The sequence below is a fragment of the Hylobates moloch genome, unplaced genomic scaffold (assembly GCF_009828535.3).
Source record: "Hylobates moloch isolate HMO894 unplaced genomic scaffold, HMol_V3 SCAFFOLD_19, whole genome shotgun sequence".
Taxonomy (NCBI): Eukaryota; Metazoa; Chordata; class Mammalia; order Primates; family Hylobatidae; genus Hylobates; species Hylobates moloch.
This window is the reverse complement of record NW_026652294.1, coordinates 4571923-4599147: the sequence shown is the minus strand read 5'-3', so window position 1 is coordinate 4599147 and position 27225 is coordinate 4571923. Positions and strand designations below refer to the sequence as shown.

The following is a 27225-nucleotide window of genomic DNA, read 5'->3' as shown; positions in this document are numbered from 1 at the left end:
TTCCACTTGCCTGGAATATTTATCCTCTCTTCTTGGGGCTCATTCCTCCTTAGCTCCATTGTTTCATCTTGGTGCCTCTTCCCCTGGAAATCCTTTCGTGAACCTAAAGGCCCTAAACTATGGTGACAATCTACCTTACAATGTTATTTTGCCCTTTGTAACACAATGTGAACCAGCTTATTTATCCTCTCCTAAAATAAAAGTTTTCAATCTGTGATGAATCTTTCTGTTTTGGCTTAGCTGGTTTGCCAAGAGGGTGCCGTATGCCACTAGGACAAAGATAAAGCAAAGTAGAAAAGAGTTTGCATCAATGCACATAATGTTAAAAGCACATGTGTCAACTGAGCACTTACTGGGCACAAGGCTCTGTGCTCTGTGGTGTATATATTTTGTAAGAATAACTCTAAAACAAATACAATTTCTTTCTGCATTTTAGATGTAAAAATAGGAGGTTTACAGAACTTGAGTAACTTACCAAAATCACACATAGCCAAGATTTAAGCACAGATCTGTGTGACTTTATTTTTAGAGAGGGAGTCTTGCTCTGTTGCTCAGGCTGGAGTGCAGTAGTGCGATCTTGGCTCACTGCAACCTCTGCTTCCCAGGTTCAAGAGATTCTCCTGCCTCAGCCCCTCGAGTAGCTGGGATTACAGGTGCACGACACCACACCAAACTAATTTTTGTATTTTTTGTAGAGACGGGATTTCACCTTGCTGGCCAGGCTAGTCTCTAACTCCTGACCTCAGATGATCCACCAGCCTCAGCCTCCCAAAGTGCTGGGATTACAGGCATGAGCCACCGAGCCTGTGACTTTAGATCGCAGCTTGTGTTGCTATATAACTCCTAAACTGTAAGAAAAACCCTAGAGGAATGGCTGAGGCTAGGCACGGTGATTCACGCCTGTAATCCTAGCACTCTGGGAGGCCAAGGCAGGTGGATGGCTTGAGCTCAGGAGTTCGAGGCCAACCTGGGCAACATGGTGAAACCCCATCTCTACAAGAAATACAAAAATTAGCCAGGCATGGTGTCTCGCACCTGTAATCCCAGCTACTTGCCAGGCTGAGGTGGGAGAACTGCTTGAACCCAGGAGGCAGAGCTTGCAGTGAGCCAAGATTGTGCCACTGTACTCCAGCCTGAGCAACAGAGTAAGACCCTGTCCCAAAAAAATAAAAAAGAGGAATGGCTGAGACCAAGGCCACGGTGGAGATACCCACTCCCACAGATCCTTTAGGGCTTTCCTTAATTCTTTCCTTTAATTAAGACTCCGGTTAGTAAAGAGCTTTATACAAATTCTCTGCGTCCAGTCCTAGGAGGAGGAAGGGGCACATCTCACCCTGCCACAACTCCATCATGTCTCTCCCTGGCTCTCCCAGCTTCCTGGGGCTTTCAGGGCCAACCTAGCCTAGCCTGCAGAAATGGTTTATGAATACCCAGTACAGGGCTCCATGCCTGGGCCCTGAAGGGCATCGCCACATCCAATCTCTTTTTTTTTTTTTTTTCTTTTTCAGACGTAGTCTCACTCCGTCGCCCAGGCTGGAGTGCAGTGGTGCGATCTCGGCTCACTGCAAGCTCCGCCTCCCGGGTTCACGCCATTCTCCTGCCTCAGCCTCCCGAGTAGCTGGGACTACAGGTGCCCGTCACCATGCCCAGCTAATTTTTTACTATTTTTAGTAGAGACGGGGTTTCACCGTTTTAGCCAGGATGGTCTCGATCTCCTGGCCTCGTGATCTGCCCGCCTCAGCCTCCCAAAGTGCTGGGATTACAGGCGTGAGCCACCGCGCCCTGCCGCCACATCCAATCTCTAGAAACTAAGCTGGCAGCCCGCAAAGCCCGGCCAGGAACAGACTTCCGGTTCAGCCGGATACGCTGCGCCACGGCACGCAACAGCCGCCAGCCATTTTGAGCTCATACAAGCCAGCTCCTGGAGGGCACCTCTGTGACCCTGGGTTCCCAGCTGTGACTGGAAGCAGATCCCACCGGCTCTGAAGTGAGGCTGTCCACAGAGGCTCCAAGAACTCCCTTGCTGATGTAATGTTCATTTAATTGTTTTAGGGCCCTTCTATCCTTCCCTGGAATCCTAGGTCAGTTCAAACGATCACCTCAACGGGGGCGCTCCCTTACCGTTGTGTTAGAACATGGTTTCTCTCTTCGAAGGGTTCTTTATTATCGTTAGCGGTAACCTGTTGCCTCCTTAAAATATCTTTGGGGTTAACATCACGAGATAGGGTTACTTTATTGATTTGTAACAGAAAGAGAATCACTGAGGCCAGAGGGTTGCAGGAACATTGCCGAGTTAGAGAATAGGAGTAGGCATCCTGAGGGTTTAGTAACAGGAGGGAAGACTCTCTCCTGAACGCCCCCTGAAGGTAGATTTTGTTACTGCCCTCAGTTTATGGATGAGGAAGCTGAAGCTTAGCTTAAGTAAAATGTCCACTGTCATGCAGCCGGTAAGTGTAGAGCCAAAACTTCAGTACCAAACTGTACATCGCCTCATCTATTTAACCAGAACCAAACTGCAGAATATAAAACATCCAGGCTGGGCGCAGTGGCTCACACCTGTAATCCCAGCACTTTGGGAGGCCGAGGCAGGTGGATCACCCGAGGTCAGGAGTTCAAGACCAGCCTGGCCAAGATGGTGAAACCCTGTCTCTACTAAAAATACCAAAAAAAAAAAAAAAAAAATTAGCCGGGCGTGGTAGCAGGCGCTTGTAATCCCAGCTACTGGGGAGGCTGAGGCAGGAGAATCACTTGAACCCAGGAGGTGGAGTTTGCAGTGAGCCGAGATCACACCACTGCACTCCAGCCTGGGCAACAAGAGCAAGACTCCATCTTAAAAAATAAACAAATAATAAATAAAAACATCCAGGGCTGATCTGCTTCCCTTCGTAAGGAGTTATGTTTTACATTTTAAAGATATGACTATAATATACTTTATTGGCTTGTTAATTTAAAATAGGGAATATTGGCCTGGTGCAGTGGCTGACCCCCATAATCCCAGCACTTCGAGGGGCTGAAGCAGGTGGATCACTTGAGCCCAGGAGTTCGAGACCAGCCTGGGCAACCCCATCTCTACCAAAAAAGTAAATAAAAAATTAGGCGTGGCCTGTAGTCACAGCTACTTGGAAGGCTGAGATAGGAGGATCACCTGAGCCCGGGAGGTCCAGGCTGCAGTGAGCTAGGATCACGCCTCTGCACTCCAGACTGGGTGACAGAGTGAGACCCTGTCTCAAAAAAAAAAAAAAAAAAAAAAAGGTTCTCACTAGATGGAACTTTTTTTTGAGACGGAGTTTCACTCTTGTCGCCCAGTGTGGGGTGCAGTGGCGTGATCTCAGCTCACTGCAACCTCCACCTCCCAGGTTCAAGAAGTTCTCCTACCTCAGCCTCCTGAGTAGCTGGGATTACAGGTGTGCATCACCACGTCCGGCTAATTTTTGTATTTTTAGTAGAGAGGGAGTTTCACCATGTTGGTCAGGCTCAAACTCCTGACCTCGTGATCCGCCCACCTTGGCCTCCCAAAGTTCTGGGATTACAGGCGTGAGCCACTTCTTTTAGTTCTTCAATAAGACCCAACTCTGTCTTGCTCCAGGGTATCTATGCCTGCTCTTTTGTCTGCTTCAAACATTTGTTCCCCCTCCCCTTCAGGCTTATTCCCACACATCCTTTAGGGCTCAGCTTTTGTACTGCTTCCTCTGCAAAGCATTCCTGGACTTCCCAAGTCTGAATTAGATGCTCCTTCCACTCCATATGTTCTAAACTGCTTTGTCATTAAGGTAAATTTATTACAGCATAGAGATTTTTTTTCTTTTGACACTGTATGGAGCTATTTTCATTCAAGGGCATTTTCCTTTGGCTGGAAAAACTATTAAAATTTTGCTATTCCATTTTTTAATTACTGAGTAATTACTGATGAGGCAGCAGAGAGCTCTCTATCCTACACCTAACAAGATGTTAATATGTGATAAAATGATAAGGAAATGAATGAGTTGCACATCCTACTCCACAGCTGACCCTCCTATAGCTCATGCTTTCTTTTAATGAATGATTAATGTGGAACCAAAAGTCAAATCAAGTTACTCTATAACTCAGCTTAAGCCTAACAAATTGTATTTAAGAGGGGATTCCTGAGAGCACAAACTGACTCTCAGAAACAGGTAAAGAAAATCCAATCATAAAAGAACTGTTACCTGTTGAGGAAAACGAGTTTGCATTGACTTCCATATAACTTAGATTTACAACCTCCAGATTACATTCACTTATTCAGTAAAAATTCAGTATATTTCAGGCTCTGTGCTAGAAGCTGGGGATATGGCAGTGAACAAACATTCAAGAGCCTGACACTCTAGTGGAAGGAAACAGGCAATCAAGAAGAAAATAAGCTAAGTTCAGATAGTGATGAATGCTACAGAAAATAAAGCAGATTCAGGGAAGAAGTGCTCTGGTTAGGGAAATGATTTCCAGTGAGCAATGTGGGAGCAATAATGAGTTCTCAATGTCAGGGCAATAAGGGGATGTGATATCCCACCCTAAGGAAAGGCTTATCTCTATGTATACATGCATAATTGACAATATGGTTTAAAGATTCGACTTTTGGTTACTTTGATTCATTTTAATAATCTCTAAGAGCCCAAATAATTATTTGTATACTGACTAAATTTAATTTTTGGACTGTAAATGCTAAGAGCCATTCTTCAGAATGTGGTAGCCATTCCGAAGTATTGCCACTCGTGGACTCACAACTAGAACATTGTTCAGCAACTAGGACGGTCCCATTTCCTCAGTTACTGTCTTACCACATCAACCTGACTTACAATTTCACCAACTGGTGAGTTACAAATTTTCAACCGTGAGTGTTTCTGTTTTCTTGCCTTAATCCTTTATTGACTTATGGAACCATAGATTTGAAGGCATTCCCACTTTCACCTGTGCACCATACAATATTGAAATACACGGATTGAACAAAATGGTTGGGAAACCTCTACGTGGGACCCCAGGCTATGCACAAGTAAATATTAATAATTTAAGAATAATGCTATCATTTAATGACTACTAACTATATGGCAGGTACTGGATGCACATTTAATCTTTATTTTTATTTTTTTGTGGAGACAGGGTTTTGATATGTTGTGCAGGCTGGTGTCAAACCCCTGGCCCCAAGCCATCTATCTCCCCGCCTTGGCTTCCCAGAGCACTGAGAGTATAGGCATCAGCCCCTGTGCAGAGCCTCACATTTAGTCTTTAGAACTGCCCTTTGAGTTGAGCACTTTGCACAGGGGAGAGACCAGTGTGTGGTGTTAAGAAATTAGCTCCTTTTGGGAGGCCAAGGCAGGCGGATCACTTGAGATCAGGAGTTCGAAACCAGCCTGGCCAACATGGTGAAACCCCATCTCTACTAAAAATACAAAACAATTATCTAGGCGTGGTGGCATACGCCTGTAATCTCAGCTACTTGGGAGGCTGAGACAGGAGAACTGCTTGAACCCAGGAGGCGGAGGTTGCAGTGAGCCGAGATCGGGCCACTGCACTCCAGCCTGGGCGACAGAGAAAGACTCCATCTCAGAAAAAAAAAAAAAAAAAAAAAAAACTTAGCTCCAGTTCTTTCCTGCGTTACTCAAGCAAAGTGTTCCTCAGTGGTAAAATGGAATTAAGGTACTACAGACATTTTAAATTTTGTATTGTGTGATGATTAAATAAAGTAGTGGTTGTAAACTGATATTAAACACTTCTTTAATGTTAACTGTTAAGAGTTACTATTGTAATTTTAAAATGTACAGTCCTGGGTAGTGATTCAATGGTCATTTAATTCCATTTTCTTTTTATTTTCCCATGTTTGTATCATTTAATCTGGCTGGAAGGTTTAGACTTGAAGTGGGCCTACTTAGACTTTACCACAAAAGGAGTCTCAAGTACACTTCCCATAGTCTCCCTCCCCTAGCCCCTAGAGAAATATAAACAAGCCAGTTAAAAGGAATACCTGAGCACTGATAAGAATGTTTATAGCACTTTTTGAAGAGGAGAGTGAAAAACAGCCCCAATAACATCTTGCTGTTTTCACTTTAAGACTTACTTGTAGCATGTAAATGTGTTGTTTTGTTGTTGTTGTTGTTACTTGTTGTTGTTGTTGTTACAGGGTCTCACTCCAGTTACCCAGGCTGGAGTGCAGTGGTGCAATCTCGGCTCACTGCAGCCTTTACCTCTCAGGCTCAGGTGATTCTCCCACTTCAGCCTCCCAAGTAGCTGGGACTACAGGTGCATGCCACTATGCCCGGCTAATTTTTTGTATTTTCAGTAGAGATGGAGTTTCGCCACATTGCCCAGGCTGGTCTCAAACTCCTGGGCTCAGGCAATACACCTGCCTCGGCCTCCCAAAGTGCTGGGATTACAGGCATGAGCCACTGCACCCAGCTGTATATCTTAATATAATCAAGCACACTACACAGTAAACCTGTTTATGCTTTAAAAAAAAATTAAGTCCAGGCGCGGCAGCTCACGTCTGTAATCCCAGCACCTTGGGAGGCCAAGGCGGGCGGATCACGAGGTCAAGAGATTGAGACCATCCTGGCCAACATGGTGAAACCCCGTCTCTACTAAAAAAAAAATACAAAAATTAGCTGGGTGTGGTGGCACACGCCTGTAGTTCCAGCTACTCAGGAGGCTGAGGCAGGAGAATTGCTTGAACCCGGGAGGGGAGGTTGCAGTGAGCCGAGGTCACGCCACTGCACTCCAGCCTGGAGACAGAGCGAGACTCCATCTCAAAAAACAAAAAAAAAATTAGTAGCCTGTCCAAATTATCTCATTCTACTTGAAATACATTTATTACCGTTTAACATAATTACTGATATTCCCTCATATTGTATGTATTATGGTTCATTTAGTAATCCCCTTACAGTTATTTTCAATTTCACTAAACTATAAACTAGAAATGAACTGTTTTGTTAAGACATCCTTTTCTAAATTTCAGATTATCGAGGATAGTAGTATAATTAATAATCTTTACTTTTTTAATAAAATATGTAATAATCTTTACAATTTTTTTTTTTTTGAGACAGAGTCTGGCTCTGCCACCCAGGCTGGAGTGCAGTGGCGCAATCTTGGCTCACTGCAACCTCCGCCTCCCCAGTTGAGGCAATTCTCCTGCCTCAGCCTCCCGAGTAGCTGGGACTCCAGGCACGTGCCACCCCGCCCTGCTAATTCTTCGTATATTTAATAGAGATGGGGTTTCACCGTGTTAGCCAGGATGGTCTCGACCTCCTGACCTCGTGATCCGCCCGCCTCGGCCTCCCAAAGTTCTGAGATTACAGGCATGAGCCACCGCACCCGGCCATATTTTTTTCTTTTGGGAAATTATTTTGTGAGGTGTTTCTTTTTTCCATCTTTTGTCCTATTAACTTGGTAAATTTTATTATATATGGTGACTTGATTTGCTCATATTGGACTCTCTTTGCATTACTAATATTTCTCATTTACTCATACTCCATTATTATTTTCATGTGCTGCTGGATGCTGTTAAAAGATAAATTTAGGCACAATGAAATTTGAATGACTTTATTTGAGCATTCATTGATTCATGAATCAGGCAGCACCAGACCACAAGTAGTTCAGTGCTCCACTGTGGGTGGGTAGGAAAGGGGGCAACAGAGGAAATTTGATAAAGTATTCACGGAAACAAGACAAAGAAAACATATTTGATTGGTTAAAGTGGGAAGTCCCCAGTTAGAGGTTAGTTGGCAGTTTCTGATTGGTTAAGCTTAAATTTCATTTTACTTTTTACATTGAATTGGGTTTTGGTTGGCTTAGGTAGGAACTCAAGGTGCTGGAGACATCTTAGCCTCATGACTTCCCAATTAACTGTCTTAACAGTACCATTGCATTGATATTCGTAAGTGAGATTGGTCAGTAGTTTAATTTTTAGAGACATCATTTTCAATTTATGTTTTAGAATTTGGTAATGAAATAGCTCTGTAAATTTTAGTCTGTCTCGTAGAACTCAAACTTGAATCTAGTATGGCTTGGGATGAATAAGCTGGCTGAGTGATGGATTCTATCCTATCCTAGGTGGATAGGATAGTTTTCCATTGAAGTGGATCACAACCCTTCCAGATTGTCTCTCGTCTTTCATTGTTTTGAGCTACTTTAGAAGACTGGTGATAGCACTGCAACATAATTCTTGTCTCTGTACATTTTGTCCTACTCGGTTGGCTTCTCTCCCTACTGGAAGCCAATTTTACCTCCATTTGCGTATTCATTTCAATATTCTGGATCTTATTTTGGATTCTCCCTAGAACTGATTTTAACACCTTCTCAGTTTCGTCAGTAACCAGTTAAGTAACATCTTTAACGTGTTTATTTATTGATTTTGCCCAGGCTCTGGAGTGGAATGGTGCACTCTGGAGTGGAGTGGTACAATCTTGGCTCACTCTGTTGCCCAGGCTGGAGTGGAGTGGTACAATCTTGGCCCACTGCAACCTTCACCTCCCAGGCTCAAGCGTTCCTCACACCTCAGCCTCCCAAGTAGCTGGAGCTACAGACACGTGCTGCCAGGCCCTGGCTAATTTTTGTATTTTTTATAGAGACGGGGTTTTGCCATGTTTCCCAGGCTGGTCTCAAACTCCTGACCTCAGATGATCCACCCACCTCGGCTTCCCAAAGTGCTGGGATTACAGCTGTGAGCCACTACACCCGGCCCCCTCAGGAAGAAATTTAGAACAGAGAATGGTGGTCAAAGTTCAGTCCTCAACTCTCTTATCAAAGGTCCATGAGCCAACGGTTGCATTTGATGAGGGTCCAGGCTTCTGGAAGACAACTCAGAGATATATGTTAAGATGTTATTTTTAGTTTTTATAGGAAAATTGAACATCTTTGGATCTAATTTCCTTGGCAATTATTTTAGGGTACTATTATCTTTTTTTTTTTTTTTTTTGAGATGGAGTCTCACTGTGTCGCCCAGGCTGGAGTGCAGTGGCGCAATCTCGGCTCACTGCAAGCTCCGCCTCCTGGGTTCACGCCATTCTCCTGCCTCAGCCTCCCGAGTAGCTGGGACTACAGGCGCCCACCACCACACCCGGCTAATTTTTTTTGTATTTTTAGTAGAGACGGGGTTTCACTGTGTTAGCCAGGATGGTCTCGATCTCCTGACCTTGTGATCCACCCGCCTCAGCCTCCCAAAGTGCTGGGATTACAGGCGTGAGCCACCGCACCTAGCCCCTATCTTTTTTTAAAATAAGACCCTACAAAACATGATAACTTTTTGTTTATCAAGTTATTTATTTATTTTTACGTGTTTGTTTTTTGAGAGGGAGTTTTGCTCTGTCACCCAGATGGGAGAGCAGTGGCGCAATCTTGGCTCACTGCAACCTCCACCTCCTGGGTTCCAGCGATTGTCACGCCTCAGCCTCCTGAGTAGCTGGGACTACAGGCGTGCACCACTTAGTAGAGATGGGATTTCACCATGTTGGCCAGGCTGGTCTTGAACTCCTGGCCTCAAGTGATCTGCCTGCCTCAGCCTCCCAAAGTGCTAGGATTACAGGCATGAGCCACCACACCCAGCCCCGAGTTACTTATTTATTTTTTAGGACTAGCTAGATATCTAGAATTTCCCTTGGAGGATCTCAAGAGTTTTAAATTTTTTTATGTTTGGGAGCTTCAAGGCCCCTAAGAGGGGGTCCCTGTCTTGTGTCATTTCTCCCCCACCCAAGCTCCTGGAAACCTCCATTCTTACTGTCTTTATGAATTTGACTATTGTAGATATCTTATGTAACTGTGCTGGGAGGGAAAGCTTTTCCTCTGCCGGCGCAGGTTCAGTAGTGTGTGGGAGCTGCAAATGAGCAAATTAACAGATTAACAGGGGGAAAAAGTAACCAAACAAAAGACAGATTAACAGGAGAAAAGACAAGATTTCTTTACATGTGTGTGGGGCAGCATTTAAATGAGAAGCTCCCTGAAGAGCTAGAGATAGGAATTTTTTTTTTTTTTCTTTGAGACGGAGTCTCGCTCTGTCACCCAGGCTGGAGTGCAGTGGTGCAATCTCGGCTCACTGCAAGCTCCGCCTCCCGGGTTCCCGCCATTCTCCTGCCTCAGCCTCTCCGAGTAGCTGGGACTACAGGTGCCCGCCACCACGCCCGGCTAATTTTTTTGTACTTTTTTAGTAGAGATGGGGTTTCACCATGGTCTCGATCTCCTGACCTCGTGATCCGCCCGCCTCGGCCTCCCAAAGTGCTGGGATTACAAGGGTGAGCCACCGTGCCCAGCCGAGATAGGGATTTATATACCAACTTTATAGGGGAAAGGGTGAAGGGAGAAACGGTTTCCATGGGAAAGATAAATGGCCTTTTAGGAGAATAAATGGAAGGTATGACACTTGGTGATAATGTTTGCTTATACAGTTTCTCATCCCATTGCAAGTGGCCCTGTCTGGGAGTGAAGCTCTCCTAAAGAGAGGATTTATGACAACTTCATTCTTAGAAGGCTCTGCCTGTAGCCAGATCATTTTTAGCTTTCAATTGTTAAAAGATAATTTTCAGAAAAGTAGAATTGTGACTTTATATAGATATAAAAATTAACATGTATTAAAGAATTTATTTTACTCATATAATATGAAGTACCAGGCAGATGTTAAAGAAGAGTTAAGACAGCACATATTTATATGACATGAAGGGATGTTGAGATGAATTTCAGATGGAGACAAAATTTTCCACAGGTAGAAGTTAGGAGAAAATCATTACCAGACCAGACAGAATTTATATGTCTATCAGTTACCTACAACTTATAAACTTAAAAAATAGCTCAAAGATAATGAACAGGACTCAAATCTGATAGCCCAGAAGAGTACATTACAGAGGATCCATTGCTTTCCATTGTAGAGGAGAAAAAATCATAGCCTTTCCTCACCCATCTCAAGGCTCTTTGCTGATACCCCTATTTTAAAAAGGCAGATTAACAAGAGGACACCATAACAAATTTATCAAAGTTTTGCATGACACAGGAACCTTCAGGAATGAAGACTTAAAGACCCAGGGAGAACTGTAGTTCTTAATTTAAAAATTTTTTTAGAGACTGGGGTCTTACTGTATTGCCCTGACTGGCCTTGAATTCCTCGGCTCAAGCAGTCCTCCTGCCTCAGCCTCCCAAGTACCTGGGATTACAGGTGCATGCCACTGCACCTGACTATCTGTATATATCTATGCTTAGGTTTGATGAAGGATGGACAGTCATGTACAAGTATGATTGGACAAAAAGCCTGTGGTCTAATGGTAATAAGCTGGGGAGAACTTAGCAAGGCCTGTTCGTTCAGATTCTTCTTGGCCCCTCTTTGTAGCATTTGTTTCCTCCTGGTATAGGACAGGACACCTGTCGCATGGGGTAGAGGTCTCACTACCTACTTTCAGGAAAGGAAGGTCAGAGAATTCCTTTATGACTAGCTCTCACACAGAAAGGCAGGGAAAAGTCAGAGAGACACCTTCAAAGTTCTATATTTCGGGGTGACATTCTGAGCCGCAACACCATTTTTTTCTACACTATGTACATAATCGTTTGCCTCTTTTTATTGCCCTAGACAACCCCATTGTTATGTGTCTTACTGCACCGGCTACAACTTTCCCAAACAATGTTGATAGTGTGCATGCTTGTTTCTAATTCAGACATCAACAAAAATACCCATGATACAGCTCCTCTCTCTCTCTCTCTCTCTCTCTCTTTCTTTCTCTGTCTCTCTCTCTCTCTCTCTCTCACACACACACACACACACACACATATTATATATATATGTATGTTTATATAGAGAGAAAAAAATTTTGATTAGTCATGGAGAAATAATGATAAGACAAAAGAAGTATGAGAGTATGAGCCAAGTGTAATAAAGTGGCGGAACAGCGGGCCTGTGTGTCCAGATCCCTCTCGGCAAGCCTTCGTCTTTGGAAATAAGGATATGCCTTTCCTTCCGGTATAGGGGGAGCACCTCTCACAAGAGGGTCTTATACCTACTACAGGGGAAGTTCAGAAAATCCTGCCTGCCCATGCCATTTCTCAAATTCCTTCAGCTTAAAATATTCAGTATGCCAAGTTGCTGTATTTTGGGAAGGCATATCCTGAACTCCATCAAAGTCCTGCTAGAAGCAGATACCAAGATGGAAAAACATGCAAGGATTTTTACTAGGGGAGCCCCCTGTGAGGGGCATTGAGGGGTGAGTGGGAAGGCATGGAGACCCCACAGACCTACATCGCTGTGTTTGGTGAAGCAGAACTGGAGGGAAGGTTGGGTGGAAACGTGTGCACTCAGGAAGATTCAGCAAAGCCATCAGGGAGTCCTCAAGCCAAAGGTGGTTGTCAGAGGAGTGGTGTCTCCCAGGAACTAGTCTGTCACATTGTCTCCCAGGAACTGATCTGTCCCCAGTCATTGTTGGTGAGCAGCATGTGGTGGTGTGACTTGGGCCTTAAGGCTGCCAGGGATTCCTAAGGGCAGCGGGTGGGGCCCTTGGTCAGGTGCATTTCCTGAGTTGGAGGTGCAGGGCACACTCTCATGGTGGCCACACCATCTTCATCTTGTTTCTAACTTTAAAAGCAATGTTGGCCAGGCGCGGTGGCTCACGCCTGTAATCCCAACACTTCGGAAGGCCGAGGCGTGCGGATCACGAGGTCAGGAGATCAAGATCATCCTGGCTAACACGGTGAAACCCCGTCTCTACTAAAAATACAAAAAATTAGCCGGGTGTGGTGGCGGGTGCCTGTAGTCCCAGCTACTCGGGAGACTGAGGCAGGAGAATGGCATGAACCCAGGAGGTGGAGCTTGCAATGAGCCAAGATTGTGCCACTGCACTCCAGCCTAGGCGACAGGCAAGACTCCGTCTCAAACAAAAAAAGCAATGTTTATAAAACACCACTACTAAATATCAGGTTCAGAACCTTCCCTTCTATTTCTTCGTTGATTTTCTCAAATGCATTGACATTAATAATTAATAAACCTAACATTAACCATTCTTGCTCAATCGTACTTGATCACTATTTGTAAGAGATATTTATAGATTTAGTGTGCCAGGCCTTTGATTTTTTTTTTTTTTCAGGCCTTTGATTTGATTTGCTAGTATTTAAGCCTTTGCTAGATAGCTTCCAATGTATGATTGGCCAATAATTGTCCTTTCTTATACTGTCCTTTGTCCTTGCCTAGTTTGTTGCCAAGGCTGTAGTGGCCTCATACAAATAGATTTCATAGCTTGTGAGACTGTGAATGAATGTTTCTTGTCTCTGACTAGCATAGATTCTAGAACTCTGCCGTCCAGAAGTGTAGCATCTAGCTACATGAAGCTATTTAGATTGTAATTAATTAGAATTTAATTTAATTTAAAATTCAGTTCTTTAGTCACGCTAACCACATTTCAAGTACTCCGTAGCCACATGTGGCTTGGGGCTCCTGCATCAGACAGTGCAGGTCTAGAACATCCCCCTCCTTGCACAAAGCGCTGCTCTGTGGTGGACTGTGGAAAGTGATGGGATGGGGCTACACTCCCGCATTTCACTGGGCAGAAAAAAGGAGGAATTTGGGCAGTTGAAAGAATCCATAACTAACCTGAACCTGATGCTCTGTGAGAGCATAGAAAAAAACCCTCCATTCCACATTACCCTCAACTCCATCAGTGGGATTGTGGTGTCTATTGTGCAAACTTGCTCTTGAAATGCATTTAAAATATATCCTGCTTGTCTGGTGTATGTCAGAAACTATGTTTATCACTCAGACTACAGCAGTAATGAAAGCAGACACAGCCCCATTTTTCATGGAGCTTATAATTTAGCAGAGGGGAGACAGATAATATACGACTGTGTGCATTTATGTGCGCATGCGCATGTGTGTGTCTGTGTATGTGTGTAAGAGAGATAGAAACAGAAAAGTGGTGATATAAGAAGTGCTGTAAATCAGGTTAGGAAAGATAAAGCCGTAATTAAGGGATGGGAGTGCAATTCTACTTGGGTGGTCAGGGAAGGCCTGTCATGGTGAAATTTTAACAGAAACCTGAATGAAGTAAGGGGGCCAGCCATGAGGATATTTGGGAGAAGACACTTCTAGGCAGAGGGAACAGGAAGTGCAAAGGCCCTGAAGCAGGGTGTTGCTGGTGTTTGAGGAGAGAAATGGAGTCCAGTGTAGGTTGCTGGTGCAGAGTGAACAGTGAGGGGAGTGACAGGAGGTGGGCCCTGAGACGCTCGGATGCTAGACTCTGAGGGCAGCTGCAGGGTGGATTGCATTCACAGTGAAAATGAAGCCACTAGGGTTTTGAGCAAAGGAATGTCAGGATCTGACTTTGACCACAGGGCACACAAGGACAGAAGCAGAGAGACAAGTTAGAAGGCCACTGCAGTAATGAGGGCAAGAGATAATGGCTTGGTAAAACTGGAAGTGATGAGAACTGCTCAGAATCTACATACGCTTTGGGAGAATTGATGTGGAGTTTTGGAACAGTGTCCTTAGTTAGGTGTTCATGATCTTAATGGTGAAGGCAGAAGAGGAAAGTGTGGGTCAATTCCAAGCCTCTACAGCCTAGCAAGGAATAGATCTAAACCCCTGAGGTTCTGGATCCCATGTCCCCAGGGCCTTAGGGCTCCAGGGTCTCAGGCTTACAAGATCTGAATTGTGGGGTTTTGGTCTTGAATGGAGGGAGGGGCCAGCATTTGGTTCTGTCACAGATGCAAAAGGCTTGCATCTCCCACACTGGCCTGGGAGTGATGCTGAGCCATTAGTCTTCTGAGGATTTCTGCCTTCTTCTGCTCCAGGTCCATGGAGGTGAACCACCCAGCACCCCTCAGCCTCTTGGAACTTGCAGCCCACAGCCTGCTGAGCAATGAGGCTTCAGTTCTACTGGTGTTGGAACAGCTCACAGTGAACCTTTTCCCGCCACTACTCACTGCTGCATTTGCCAAGGGGCGCAGAAAGGCTCTGAAGGCCTTGGTGCAGGCCTGGCCCTTCCCCTTTCTCCGTCTGGGCTCTCTGATAGTGCAGTGGCCCAACCAAGACAGCCTGCTAGCTGTGGTGGATGGGCTGGAGGCCTTTTCTGCCCACAGGGCTTGTCCCAGGTAAGGGGGATGCTGGGAGCAAGACCTCAGTTCAGAGCCAGAGGGAGGGTGAGCTGAGATCCAGGGAAGGGGAGCGTTAAATTGGCTAGAGGGACAAGTGGGGAAACTATATGTTTCTGAGTTAAGTGGTTGATGGTACAGCTACAAGGCTTTAAGGAGAGGGCTTTTTACCTTCTAGGGGTGGTGGTACAAGCTGTATGAGGAATAGGGGCTGGCAAGGAGCCTGAGTGAGGGAGGAAAAGCCTATTGGAGAGGAGAGGCGAGGCGGGCTGCTGCTGGGGCCTGGAGAGCAGCCCAGGGCTGCTGCCACTCATCTTACCTGGGCTCCCCAGCATCTCATCACACCCGTCTCCCCGCAGGAAGTCAGAACTGAGGATATTGGATTTCACCCTGGACTCTGAGCAAGTCCACAGTAAAGGGGCTTCTGAAGCCTTGGCCAAGTTCCCATTTTGGTTACCATCAGCAGTCAAGGCAGAGATGCCCCAGGCCACGGCCAGGCCCAAGCCAGCAGAGAACACGAAAAAAGGACCAAAGCAGCCATGGGAAGCAGTGGAAATACACATCGATCTTTTCCTGCGAGGCCCCTTCAAGTTAGATAAGTTCCTCTCCAGCCTCCTGACGAAAGTGGAACAGAGCCACGGGGCCCTGCATCTCTGCTGTAGGAAGTTGCACATTGAGGAGATGCCCCTCCACAGTCTTCTGGGGATCCTGAAGACACTCAAGCTGGATTTCATCCAGGAGCTGGAGGTGTTTGACTGGTTTGACTGGTTCTGGGCATTGTCAGATCCAAACCTATCTGCCACACAGCTGGGAAGGATCTTGAACCTGCGCAGCCTCAAGCTCATCTACTACAACTGGGCCTTCTCCTCGCGGGGCGAGCGGCCCTCCAGCTACTTCCTCTCCCACCTTACCAGGCTGGGCCACCTCCAGAAGCTGCACCTGTCTTACTCCTACCTCTCAGGCAACCTACATTACGTGCTCAGGTGAATGGGTAGGCAGGGGCGTCCGAAGAGTCCCCTGAATACTCCCAAGTGAGGTCAGGACAGGGGAACAAGACAGGAAATGGGGCCCATTCTTAGATGCTCGTGGAATTGTGGGCACAGCCTGGGAACCCAGGGTTCAGATGCAGCTGATGGCTGGGATCTGCTTTGGAAACATATTTGATGGAGAAAGATGCATGTTGCTATAAAAAATCCACTTTGGGAGGCCGAAGTGGGAAGCTTGCTTGAGGCCAAGTTGGAAACCAGCCTGGGCAACAAAGTGAGACCCCATTTCTACAAATAAATATACAAAAATTAAGGCCAAGCACGGTGGCTCATGCCTGTAACCCCAGCACTTTGGGAGGCAGAGGCACGCGGATCACTTGAGGTTAAGAGTTTGAGACCAGCCTGGCCAACATGGCGAAACCCCATCTCTACTAAAAATACCAAAATTAGCCGGACATGGTGACATGTGCCTGTAATCCTAGCTGCTCGGGAGGCTGAGGCAGGAGAATCTCTTGAACCCAGAAAGTGGAGGTTATAGTGAGCCAAGATTGCACCACTGCACTGCAGCTTGGGCAGCAGAGCAAGACTCCATCTCAAAAACAAAACAAAAACAAAAATTAGCTGGGCATAGTGCATCTTTAGTCCCAGCTACTCAGGAGGCCGAGGCAGGAGGATTGCTTGATCCCAGGAGTGTGAGGCTGTAGTGAGCCATGATTGCACCACTGCACTCCAGCATGGGCAATAGAGTGAGACCCTGTCTCGAAAAAAAATTACAACAAATTTAGTTTAAAGATCTAATTGGCTTTTTTTTCTCTTTAGAGACAGGGCGTCATTTTGTCACCCAGGCTAGAGTGCAGTGGCACGATTATGTCTCACTGCAGTCTCAAACTCCTATGCTCAAGCTACCCTCCCGCCTCAGCCTCCTAAGTGGCTAAGACTGCAGATGCGCACCACTACACCTTGTGAATTTTTTTAAAACTTTTTTGTAGAGACAAGGTCTTGCTTTGCTGCCCAGGCTGGTCTTGAGCTCCTGGCCTCAAGCCATCCTCCCACCTCAGCCTCCCAAAGCACTAAGATTACAGGCATGAGCCACCATGCCTGGCCTTCTAATTGGCTTAGGTTTGTGATTCACAAATTGGGGCAGCCTCCCATTCTATAAAATAGAATAAAAGCTCTGATGAGCTGAGCAGAAGAGACTGGCTTTGTAAGCATAAAAGTGATGAAAAAAGCCAAAACAAAAAGCAGATTGGTCAGTTGACAGTTACTTTCCTTATGGGGTTAAAACAGAGGGCACTTATCATCCTGGGCCCCTTCTAATTGGTTGGTGTGAATCTCCTGTTTTTTGGAAAACTGACCAGTTTCAAAGTTCAGTTTGATTACCTGGCACTTAGCACAAGTGACTGCATTCTAGTTTGCTTTGGTCTTTTGAGGTCTAGTGCAGGAGCTTAGTCCAAAACAGTGGCCTTCCATGAATTTCATTTAATTTTTTAATTTTTTTTTTTTGAGACAGAGTCTCTGTCACCCAGGCTGGAGTGCAGTGGCATGATCTCGGCTCACTGCAATCTCTGCCTCCCAGGTTCAAGTGATTCTCCTGCCTCAGCCTCCCAAGTAGCTAGGATTACAGGCATGGGCCACCACGCCTGGCTAATTTTTGCATTTTTAGTAGAGACAGGGTTTCACCATGTTGGCCAGACTGGTCTTGAACTCCAGACCTCAGGTGATCCACCCACTGCGGCTCCCCAAATTCCTGGGGTTACAGGTGTGAGCCATTGCGCCTGTCCTAATAATAAGTTTATTTACTCAACAAACATTTTCAGGCACTGCTGAATGTTATGCTGGTCCCCAAGAAAAGATCCTGACACAGCACAGGTTAGGCCTCTTCTTCTGAGCTCATACTGCCCCAGACAGGTGGGTACAGAGCCCCGAAGGACAATCAGTATCCACTCTGTGCACGTCTCCTAGAAATTTCAAGATAGGGCATTCAGGACCCCCAGCCCTGGCTTAAATGGAAGCCTGAGCAGCAGCTTCCCCAAACCCAAACCTGAGGAATAATGGGCTCAGCCTATGGTTACTTCTCTTCAGATAAGCTCTTTCAAGTGGCTCCTCTCAGCAGTCATATTGGGTATGGATAATGCGCGTCTCCCTTTCACCAAAGAGAAACTTAGAGTTGGAGGGGTTCGTGGAGGACCTGGTAGGTCTGTTGAGAGAGAGCCAGGCCTTGGGACACCAAAGGACATGCTCCTGACCCTGCTGGTAAATGGCTTCCGTGATGAGGGGGTGGCCACAGGACTAGCCTCCTCCATGGACAAGTAGGTGTTCCGGGCAGAGGGCCTGGGCCCTCCCCTCACAGAGCCACCCTTCTCTCCTCAGCTGTCTGTGGGTCCCACTGCATTCTCTGGAGATCTGCTACTGCAGGCTTCTGGACACTGACATCACCTACTTGTCCCAGAGCCCTCATACCACCTGCCTGAAGAAGCTGGATCTGAGTGGCAACAACCTGTCCTACGTGGTCCCTAGGCCCTTGGGGACCCTGCTGAGGGAGGTCTCAGGGACACTGCGACACCTAGACCTGAACCACTGCTGGCTGAAGGATGCACACCTCAGTGCCCTCCTGCCCACCCTGTGCCGCTGCTCCCACCTCAGTTCCCTGAGCCTCTCCGACAACCCCATCTCCAGTGCCTGCATCCTGAGCCTGCTGGAGCACATGACAGGGCTGATGGAGCTGAAGCAGGTAGTCTATCCCATCCCAGTTGACTGCTGCATGTACCTGCATGGCCTCTCCTGGGGTCCCGTGAACAAGGACAAGCTGTGCCAGTTGCAGGCTGAGATACAGAAGCAGCTGCAAGCCATGCAGCGGGCTGACATGCAATGGAGCCCCCCGCTGCCCTTGCTTATGCAGCTGGTGCAGTTTGAATGAAGAGCAGGAGCCAGGCTCAGGGAACAGAAGTCAGAGAGGGCAGCTGGAATCACAGCTGGGGCCACATATTGTTTGCAAGGAACATAAAATAAACTTCCATGGGAACTGTCTGGTGCTTTCTTCATTCCCCTCGCTCCCCTTCCACAGTCCAAAGCCTGGCCTGTTTCCCCTGTTCACTTGATCGGCACACGTTATCCAGGTGGCTCTACCACCAGGTCACCAGAGACCCCAGAGGTCCAGCCCTCCCCAGCGAACACTCCCTCTTCTGGCCACTCATTCAATTTCTCTTTGTCTTATGCTTCTGGATAGAATGAAGTGGGTCCTTAGCTGACTTCCCCACCTTTGCACATGAGCTGTGCACTGGAGGTCTGAACAGCTCTGGGAGCTGTTGGGAGACTGGAAGGAGGCACATGCCTGGCACCAAACCCAGAGCACGCGGCCATCAGTCAGCTGATCACCATCGAGCGTGTGCTTGGGCCAGACACTGCTGTCCTCAGACCGGGCATACTTGGAGAGCATGGGTCAAAACCGTTTAGGAAGTCCCTACAACAGGGCAAAGTCAGAAGAATCAGGAATGGCTGCCAAAGCAGGTCAGGGAAGGCACCTCAGAGAGGAGACCTTTGAGTCCAGTCCTGAATCTGTGGCAGAGATCTGGAGTCAGGCACCCTGGGAGGGGCCCGGCAACAACAGCAGCTGAGAGCTGGGCCTGAATCTGGCAGGAGAGGACAGGTCAGAGGTTCACAGGCCCAGGCCCCCAGCACCATGTGGGTGGAATACAGTCAAGGCTGATGTAGATGGAGACAGAAGGCAGACACAGGGGAACTTAGGAGTGACCAAGATATGTACAGGGGCTGCATAGAAAGGCCTGGACCAAACTGACACACAGGGCCAGAGAAAGCCAGAGTATTGCTGCTGGGTAGGAGAGGTTTACAGAGCAGCCTTCAGTCCATTCTGCTAGCCCACTTGTCAGTTTCTGTTTGTTTGCCTGTCCTTGCTGAAGCTCTGTTGTAGGCATCCTGGTTCCACCCATGTAACCCCTGGAACCAGAGATGGGTAAGAAAGGCTCACTTAAGCGGAAGGGTCCTCAGTGCCTCGCTTGCTGAGTGCTTCTTCCATCCAGGCAAGGGAGCTTGCCTGCTCTCATGAGCCATCTCGCAGCAGCCTCAGCGCCTCCCGAACTACCCTGACTCCAGGTTGTGATAGTGCCCAGCAGATGCCTCATAGGATTCCTACAGAATAGCACAGTCCTTGTGCACCCACCTTCCTCTGTGTATCGGTCACGCTCAGAGGGCCAGCCCAGAGGCCATACAGTCATCTCCAGCAGCCTGGCCTGTGAGTGGAGCATGGTGATTTTTCACATTGTCCATTTAGATAACAAGTACTTGCTAAGTGTCTCCCAGGTGACAGGTACTTTTGCAAGGGCAGAGGATGCAGCAGAAATAACTCCAAGTCCCTGCCCTAGTGGAGGATGGGCTCCATGCAGATAAGCAAGCTGGCAGGTAAATGACACATTTTCAGGTTGGGAACGGGTGAGACAAAGGGAGTGGGGCCCACTGCTGAGGGGTGGAAAGGGAACTTTGCGATAAAGTACACACAAGGTCTGTATTAGAGCAGAGACTAGAATGGAGGCAAAATCTCCAGGCAGAGGAACAGAAAAGCACAAGTAGAGGAAGATCGAGATACAGAGAAATGCACTGGGGGCTCGATGCACTGTGCCGTTCCTTGCTGTGCTGAAAAAATCAGATGCCTCCCCAAACCCTGACTCATAGCCTCTGATCCACACAACATGCCTCTCTCCGATGCAGCCATGCAGGCATGTAACTGTGGCTGTTCCACATGTCACTATCAGAGCGTAAGATCAGATTGCATGAATAAAATCCCATCACTTCCTGTAGGTACCTTCTGGTGACACGTCTTTCCAGCAGTGTCAGGGCACAGGTGCTGCCATGACCTCAGAATCGCTTCCTCCTTACCCTGCCCACTCACCTTCTCCTTGCCTGAGTCAGTATTGCTCTTTAGTCAGATATGGGAGGATGCTTGCTCCTGGAAGTATCTGTACCAAATTTCCCCAAGATCATAAGACCTTCCTCCTGCTGCACACACTTGAGAGCTTGCTTGAAGGTTTCCTGCAGTCCAGGCTGAGGGTCAAAAGTCAGCCTCTGGGTCGGGGTTAGGAGAGCTGACTGTGATTTGCATCCACTATTTTGTGCCTCAGTTTCTTCATCTATGAATTTAAGAATTTTGAATCACAAAGTTAATCATAGTCCTTACACCATTACGTGTGTGTTGAGTAAGTTACTTATTTAGAAGGGTTACATGCTAAGAACGGTGCCTGGCCTCTAGTAAACCCTCTTGGAAAAGAAAGGACTCTTCTGAGTTCCCATAGCAAAGTAGAGTGGTCAGAGGAACCTGGCTGGGAGGCTTGGTGGGAGCGTTCAGAGAAATGATCCATGGAAAATCTTCGGGAGAGTGGTGGTCATGTGGGTCTTTTTCAATAAGTCCTTCCCCATCTTGGTGTTGAGTGGACAGTCCTCTCTAGGGGATCCCTAGGAAGAAGCAGTAGGTGCACAGTGCACCAGCAAGCCCCACGCAGGCCTCAGTCAAGAGAGGAAATGCAGGAAAGAGGAGAGGGAGAGTGGAAAAAGAAGGGAGGGAGGGAGAAAGCCAAACATTTCAGTAGGATTAGAGGAAAAGAATGGGTTGCCCGCTGTTGCCCTGTAGAAGCAGGACTGTGGTGGGTAGGGATCTCTGGGCCAGGGCCAGATCAACTGCTTTCCCAGATATTCCCTGCTTCCAAAGCATCCTCCTGCCTCAGCCTGCACCACACCCACTTCCACACACAAAGGCAGCATATACCAGCTCCCCAGAAACAACCAAGGAAGCAGGTGGCGCCTGCACCCCCAGAAACCACTCACGCCATCACTATAGAGACACTGTGCACCCTGCAGCACTAGGGGTGTTGCCTGTACTATTTGGCAAAGTCAGCTTGGAGCACAGAGAAAGTTATTTGAGTAATGGATACGTGTTTGGGTCTTTCAGTTAACCCTTGACTCTTGGTCATTGCAAACATGAAACCAACATGATTATCAAAGTACTGGTGGCCAGCCCTTGATTGTTGACTGTCATACGCTGTGCTGTGTGTTTTATATACATTTTCTGAGATAATTATCACAGATCACTAGAAAGTAAGGCCCAAGAGAGCAGACTTTTTTTCTGTTTCATTCACCATCGTATCCACAATGCCTGGCAATTAGTAGGTACCCAGAAAATACTAGATGAATGTGAGAATAAAGGAAGATATGAGTGGACAGATGTTTTCCAGCATGGCTATTGTGGCGAACTCTCAGAGATGTTCCTTCTCTCATTTCCATTTATCTCATGGGTCTGTCTTGGGCTCTTGTGGCTTTGTACTAGCTGGTAACATTTTTATCTCCCGATTCTCTCCTCATCCTCCTTGACTTTTTTTTTTTTTTTTTTTTTAAGGCAAGGTCTCACTCTGTCATCCAGGCTGGAGTGCAGTGGTGCAATCATAGCTCACTGCAGCCTCAACCTCCTGGGAACAAGCCACCCTCTCGCTTCAGCCTCCTGAGTAGCATGTGCCACCATGCCCAGCTAATTTTTTTTTTTTTTTTTTTAGACAGAGTCTCACTATGTTAGGCTGGTCTCAAACTTCTGACCTCAAGTGATCCCCTCACCTTGGCCTCCAAAAGTGCTGGGATTCCAGGCATGAGCCATCATGCCTGGCCCAATATTCTTGTTTGTTTATTCTTCCACACGAAAGGCACATTCATTTAGTCGTATCCCAAAATTACCACTACAAGTATTTCTTCTTAAAATAAGAAAATATTATAAAGAATTGAAATCAACACCATTCATCAATCCAACAGTAATCTGACTTGCCTTTTATTTCACTGGGCAAAATAAAATTTATTATGGATATCGGCTTCATATTTGTCACTATGATATCCTTCGACATTTTAGGAGAGGCAGGGAGGTAGCATCTCCTGTGTAAAGAATTCACTTTTGCCACCAATTATTTACGTAGGTTTTTGCTGGTGTTCACAGAATATGCTGACACCTTCTGGTTGTTCTTCAGTTGTTTCTTGTGTGAAGAAAGGAATATAAAGACATGGTGATGTCTGGCGTGGTGGCTCACGCTTGTAATCCCAGCACTTTGGGAAGCCAAGGTGGGTGGATCATGAGGTCAGGAGTTCAAGACCAACCTGGCCAACATGGTGAAACCCCATGTCTACTAAAAATTTTAAAAATTAACTGGGCGTGGTGGCGCACGCCTGTAGTGCCAGCTACTCAGGAGGCTGAGGCCGGAGAATTGCTTGAACCCAGCAGGCAGAGGTTGCAGTGAGCCGAGATTGCGCCATTGCATTCCAGCCTGGGCGACAGAGAGAGACTCCATCTCAAAGAAAAAAAAAAGACATGTTGAGTTCAGGTCACAGAAGAGGCTGCCAAGAGCTCTTTCTCCACGTACGCTGCAAACGACTTAGGCTTCTGTGACTTTTTAAGCTCCACCCACTTCTGGGGACAGCAGAGTGACAGAAGTCCTCCTCCCAGACAAGGGAGAAGGATGGCCTCAGCACACAGCCAGCCAATTTCCTGTTCCTAAGTACAGGTTTCATTGCCCTTTTATTCAAACTTCAAAAAGTAATCTTGGTCAGGTGCAGTGGCTCACGCCTGTAATCCCAGCACTTTGGGAGGCCAAGGCAGGTGGATCACAAGGTTAAGAAATCAAGGCCATCCTGGCCAACATGGTGAAACCCGTCTCTACTAAAAATAAAAATTAAAAAAAAAATTAGCTGGGCTTGGTGGTGTGCGCCTGTAGTCTCAGCTACTTGGGAGGCTGAGGCAGGAGGATTGCTTGAACCCGGGGGGTGGAGGTTGCAGCGAGCCAAGATCGTGTCACTGCACTCCAGCCTGGCTACAGAGCAAGATTCCTCTCGGAAAAAAAAAAAAGTAATCTTTAAGGCTGTGCACGGTAGCTCATGCCTATAAATCCCAGCACTTTGGGCAACAGAGTGAGACCCTGTCAAAAAAAAAAAAAAAATGGCTTCCGGAACTAGGTTGCTCTGCCACTTCCATCATTGTGTCCTACTTCTTCTTTTTTTTTTTTTTTTTTTTTGAGATGGAGTTTTGCTTTTGTTGCCCAGGCTGGAATGCAATGGCACGATCTCGGCTCACTGCAACCTCCGCCTCCCGGATTCAAGCAATTCTCCTGCCTCAGCCTCCTGAGTAGCTGGGACTACAGATGTGCGCCACCACGCCCAGCTAATTTTTTGTAGTTTTAGTAGAGACGGGGTTTCTCCATGTTGGTCAGGCTGGTCTCTAACTCCCGACCTCAGGTGATCCGCTCGCCTCAGCCTCCCAAAGTGCTGGGATTACAGGCGTGAGCCACCGCGCCTGGCCTATGTGTCCTGCTTCTTTATGTGTAAAATAAGGATAATAATAATATCTAATTACTAGTGTTGTAATGAGGATTAAATGTGTCAGTAACAGAACAGTGCCTAGAACAAAGTAAGCACTGCGTGATGTTAACTATTAACAGTATTTTCAAAATCATGGACCAGCCTATGCCGAACCAGAGAGAAGAGAGTCCCAGGAGCCCTCAGTTATCCCATCCACCATAACGAGGCACCTGCCCAGTAAGTGAGGAGGGTGAGGAAGAGGAGAAAAGTCGAGACCATGGTGGAAACACCCCAGGGCTCTGCTTCCTGAAGTCCCATGGCGGGGTCTGGGCACCCGAGTTTCTCTTATGGCCTCTCCACACTCCTTAGAGGAGGCCTCTGCATGCAAGTCTGCTGCTGCTCTTTAGGGGAGTCAGTCTCCCCAGCCATGGGGAAAGAAGAAAGGCCCCTCTCACTGAGTCGATCCTAGGCCACCACCTCCCTGGTCAGAGTGGAGCTGGGGTTAGGGGGAGTCCCAGTAGGGAGACACCTCCAAGTCGAAGGGTTCCTCTGAATCTGGGTCATTTGTCAACCTAAGGGTCCGTGAGAAAGCCTGACCCAAAGCTCTGGCAGAGGGTCAGCTGCGGGGCTCTCTGGGAAGAAAGCACAAGGCAACTGTAGTTTCTCTGCTCTGACCAAGAACACTTCCTGACACCCTGGCCTTCAGAGCTGACCACTCAGTGCCTCCTGCTGGCCCAGGCCTCAGGTCCTTCCTTGGGCTCCATACAATGAACCCTGGAACTGGATTGATGGAATGAGCTGAGGGCCTTTGGGTTTCTCTTTCAGCCAACTGGTAGCACCCAACAGAGCCAATCTTAGCCCTGGCTGGTGTGTGGAGAACACACTGCAGGGCGGCAAGGTGGAGACCTGGAGGGAGAGGAGGAGCTCAGATCAGGGTGGTGGCAGGGAGGCAGGGAGACTTGAGGGGACCTCCAATATACAGTCTTCGATTTAGGGCAATTTCCACCTACAGGATTTTTCAACTACAAAACCAATAAGCATTCTGCACGCTTCTTGACTCATGATGGGCTACATCTGGGTAAGCCCATGGTAAGTTGAAAATACCATAAGTCAAAAACATACTTTCAATTCACAATATTTTCAACTTAAGATGGGTTTATGTGGATGCAGTTCCATCTGAAGTTGAGGAGCATCTGTATTGTAAAGACAGCAATGGCAGGATTTGTGGGTGGTCCAGGATGCTCCCAGGCTCTGGGCCTGAGCAACCGGGAAGATGGAGTTGCCATTTTGGAGACGGAGAACCTACCAAGGTGTGGGTTTGGATTCAGGAGTTCTGCTTTGAAAGTGAAGTCTCACCATGACTCATAATTTGTGACATTTCCAAACCTAGCCTCTATGAAACTGTAAAGCCAGATTTTATAGGGCACATAGGGTGTGCCCTATAGAACTTTTCTTTTTCCAGAGCCTCTATCCAGGCTACTAATTATTTATCAAAATAAATTAAATAAATAAATAACTTAATTTTAGAATTCATCTTCCACATATACTTTACACAGATCATTCCAATAAAGGCAAGTTGGGGCCTGGGACAATGGCTCACCCCTGTAATCCCAGCACTTTGGGAGGCCGAGGCAGAAGGATTACTGGAGGTCAGGAGTTTGAGACCAATCTGGGCAACATAGTGAGACCCTCTCCCTAGACCCCATCTCTACCAAAAAAAAAAAATTAATTGGCTGGGCTTGGTGGCTGGCACCTGTGGTCCCAGCTACTGGGGAGGCTGAGGTGAGAGCATCGCCTGACCCCAGGAGGTCAAGGCTGCAGCGAGCTGTGATCTCGCTACTGCACTCCAGCCTGGGTGACAGAGTGAAACCCCGTCTTAAAAAAAAAGTAAAAAAGCAGGTTGGGAAAATCCACAAGGAACAAGGGCAATGTGTGTATGTTATTTAAAATAAGATCATAAAACTTATTTTAAACGTTCCATAATCCTAATGCTCTAACAAATAAATTAGTTGGCCGAGCACGAAGGGTCACACCTGTAATCCCAGCATTTTGGGAGGCCGAGGCAGGCGGACCACCTAAGGTCTGGAGTTCAAGACTAGCCTGGCTAACATGGTGAAACCCCATCTCTGCCAAAAATATACAAATCTTTGGGAGGCCAAGGCAGGCGGATCACAAGGTCAGGAGATCGAGACCATCCTGGCTAACACGGTGAAGCCCCGTCTCTACTACAAAAATACAAAAAATTAGCCTGCGTGGTGGCACGCACCTATAGTCCCAGCTACTTGGGAGGCTGAGGTGAGATCATCGCTTGAACCCAGGAGGCGGAGGTTGCAGTGAGCCGAGATTGCACCACTGCACTTCAGCCTGGGCAACAGAGTGAGACTCCGCCTCAAAAAAAAAAAAAAAAAAAATATATATATATATATATATATACATATATACACATACATATAAATTAGCAGGGCGTGGTGGCACACGCCTGTAATTTAGGAGGCTGAGGCAGGCGAATTGCTTGAACCTGGGAGGCGGAGGTTTCAGTGAGCCGAGATCACACCACTGCACTCCAGCCTGGGCGACAAGAGTAAAACTCTGTCTCAAAATAAATAAATAAATAAATAAATAAATAAATAAATAAATAAATAAATAAATAACTTAATTTTAGAATTCATCTTCCAGATATATTTTACACAGATCATTCATTCATTCCACAGATTTTTTACAGCATCGAAAGAAGCCTGCTAGCCAGGCGCGGTGGCTCACGCCTGTAATCCCAGCACTTTGGGAGCCAGAGGCGGGTGGATCACGAGGTCAGGAGATCGAGACCATCCTAGCTAACACGGTGAAACCCCGTCTC

The 27225-nt window shown here is 46.9% G+C and overlaps 1 protein-coding gene and 1 long non-coding RNA gene across 2 annotated transcripts; both read left to right on the top strand.

The window, feature by feature from the left end:
* The first annotated feature begins 1869 nt into the window (after nucleotides 1-1869).
* On the top strand, nucleotides 1870-19064 carry LOC116459137 (melanoma antigen preferentially expressed in tumors-like). The gene is given in 5 exon segments (XM_032139416.3): nucleotides 1870-2028; nucleotides 14752-15051; nucleotides 15411-16034; nucleotides 18408-18913; nucleotides 18916-19064. Coding segments are annotated over 5 exon segments (1467 nt in total). The 5' UTR covers nucleotides 1870-2026; the 3' UTR covers nucleotides 18951-19064.
* Nucleotides 2034-7150, top strand: LOC131382013 (uncharacterized). The gene is made up of 3 exons (XR_009211158.1): nucleotides 2034-2081; nucleotides 4680-4822; nucleotides 7047-7150. It is a non-coding gene; the product is annotated as an uncharacterized LOC131382013 (long non-coding RNA).
* Nucleotides 19065-27225: the final 8161 nt, after the last annotated feature.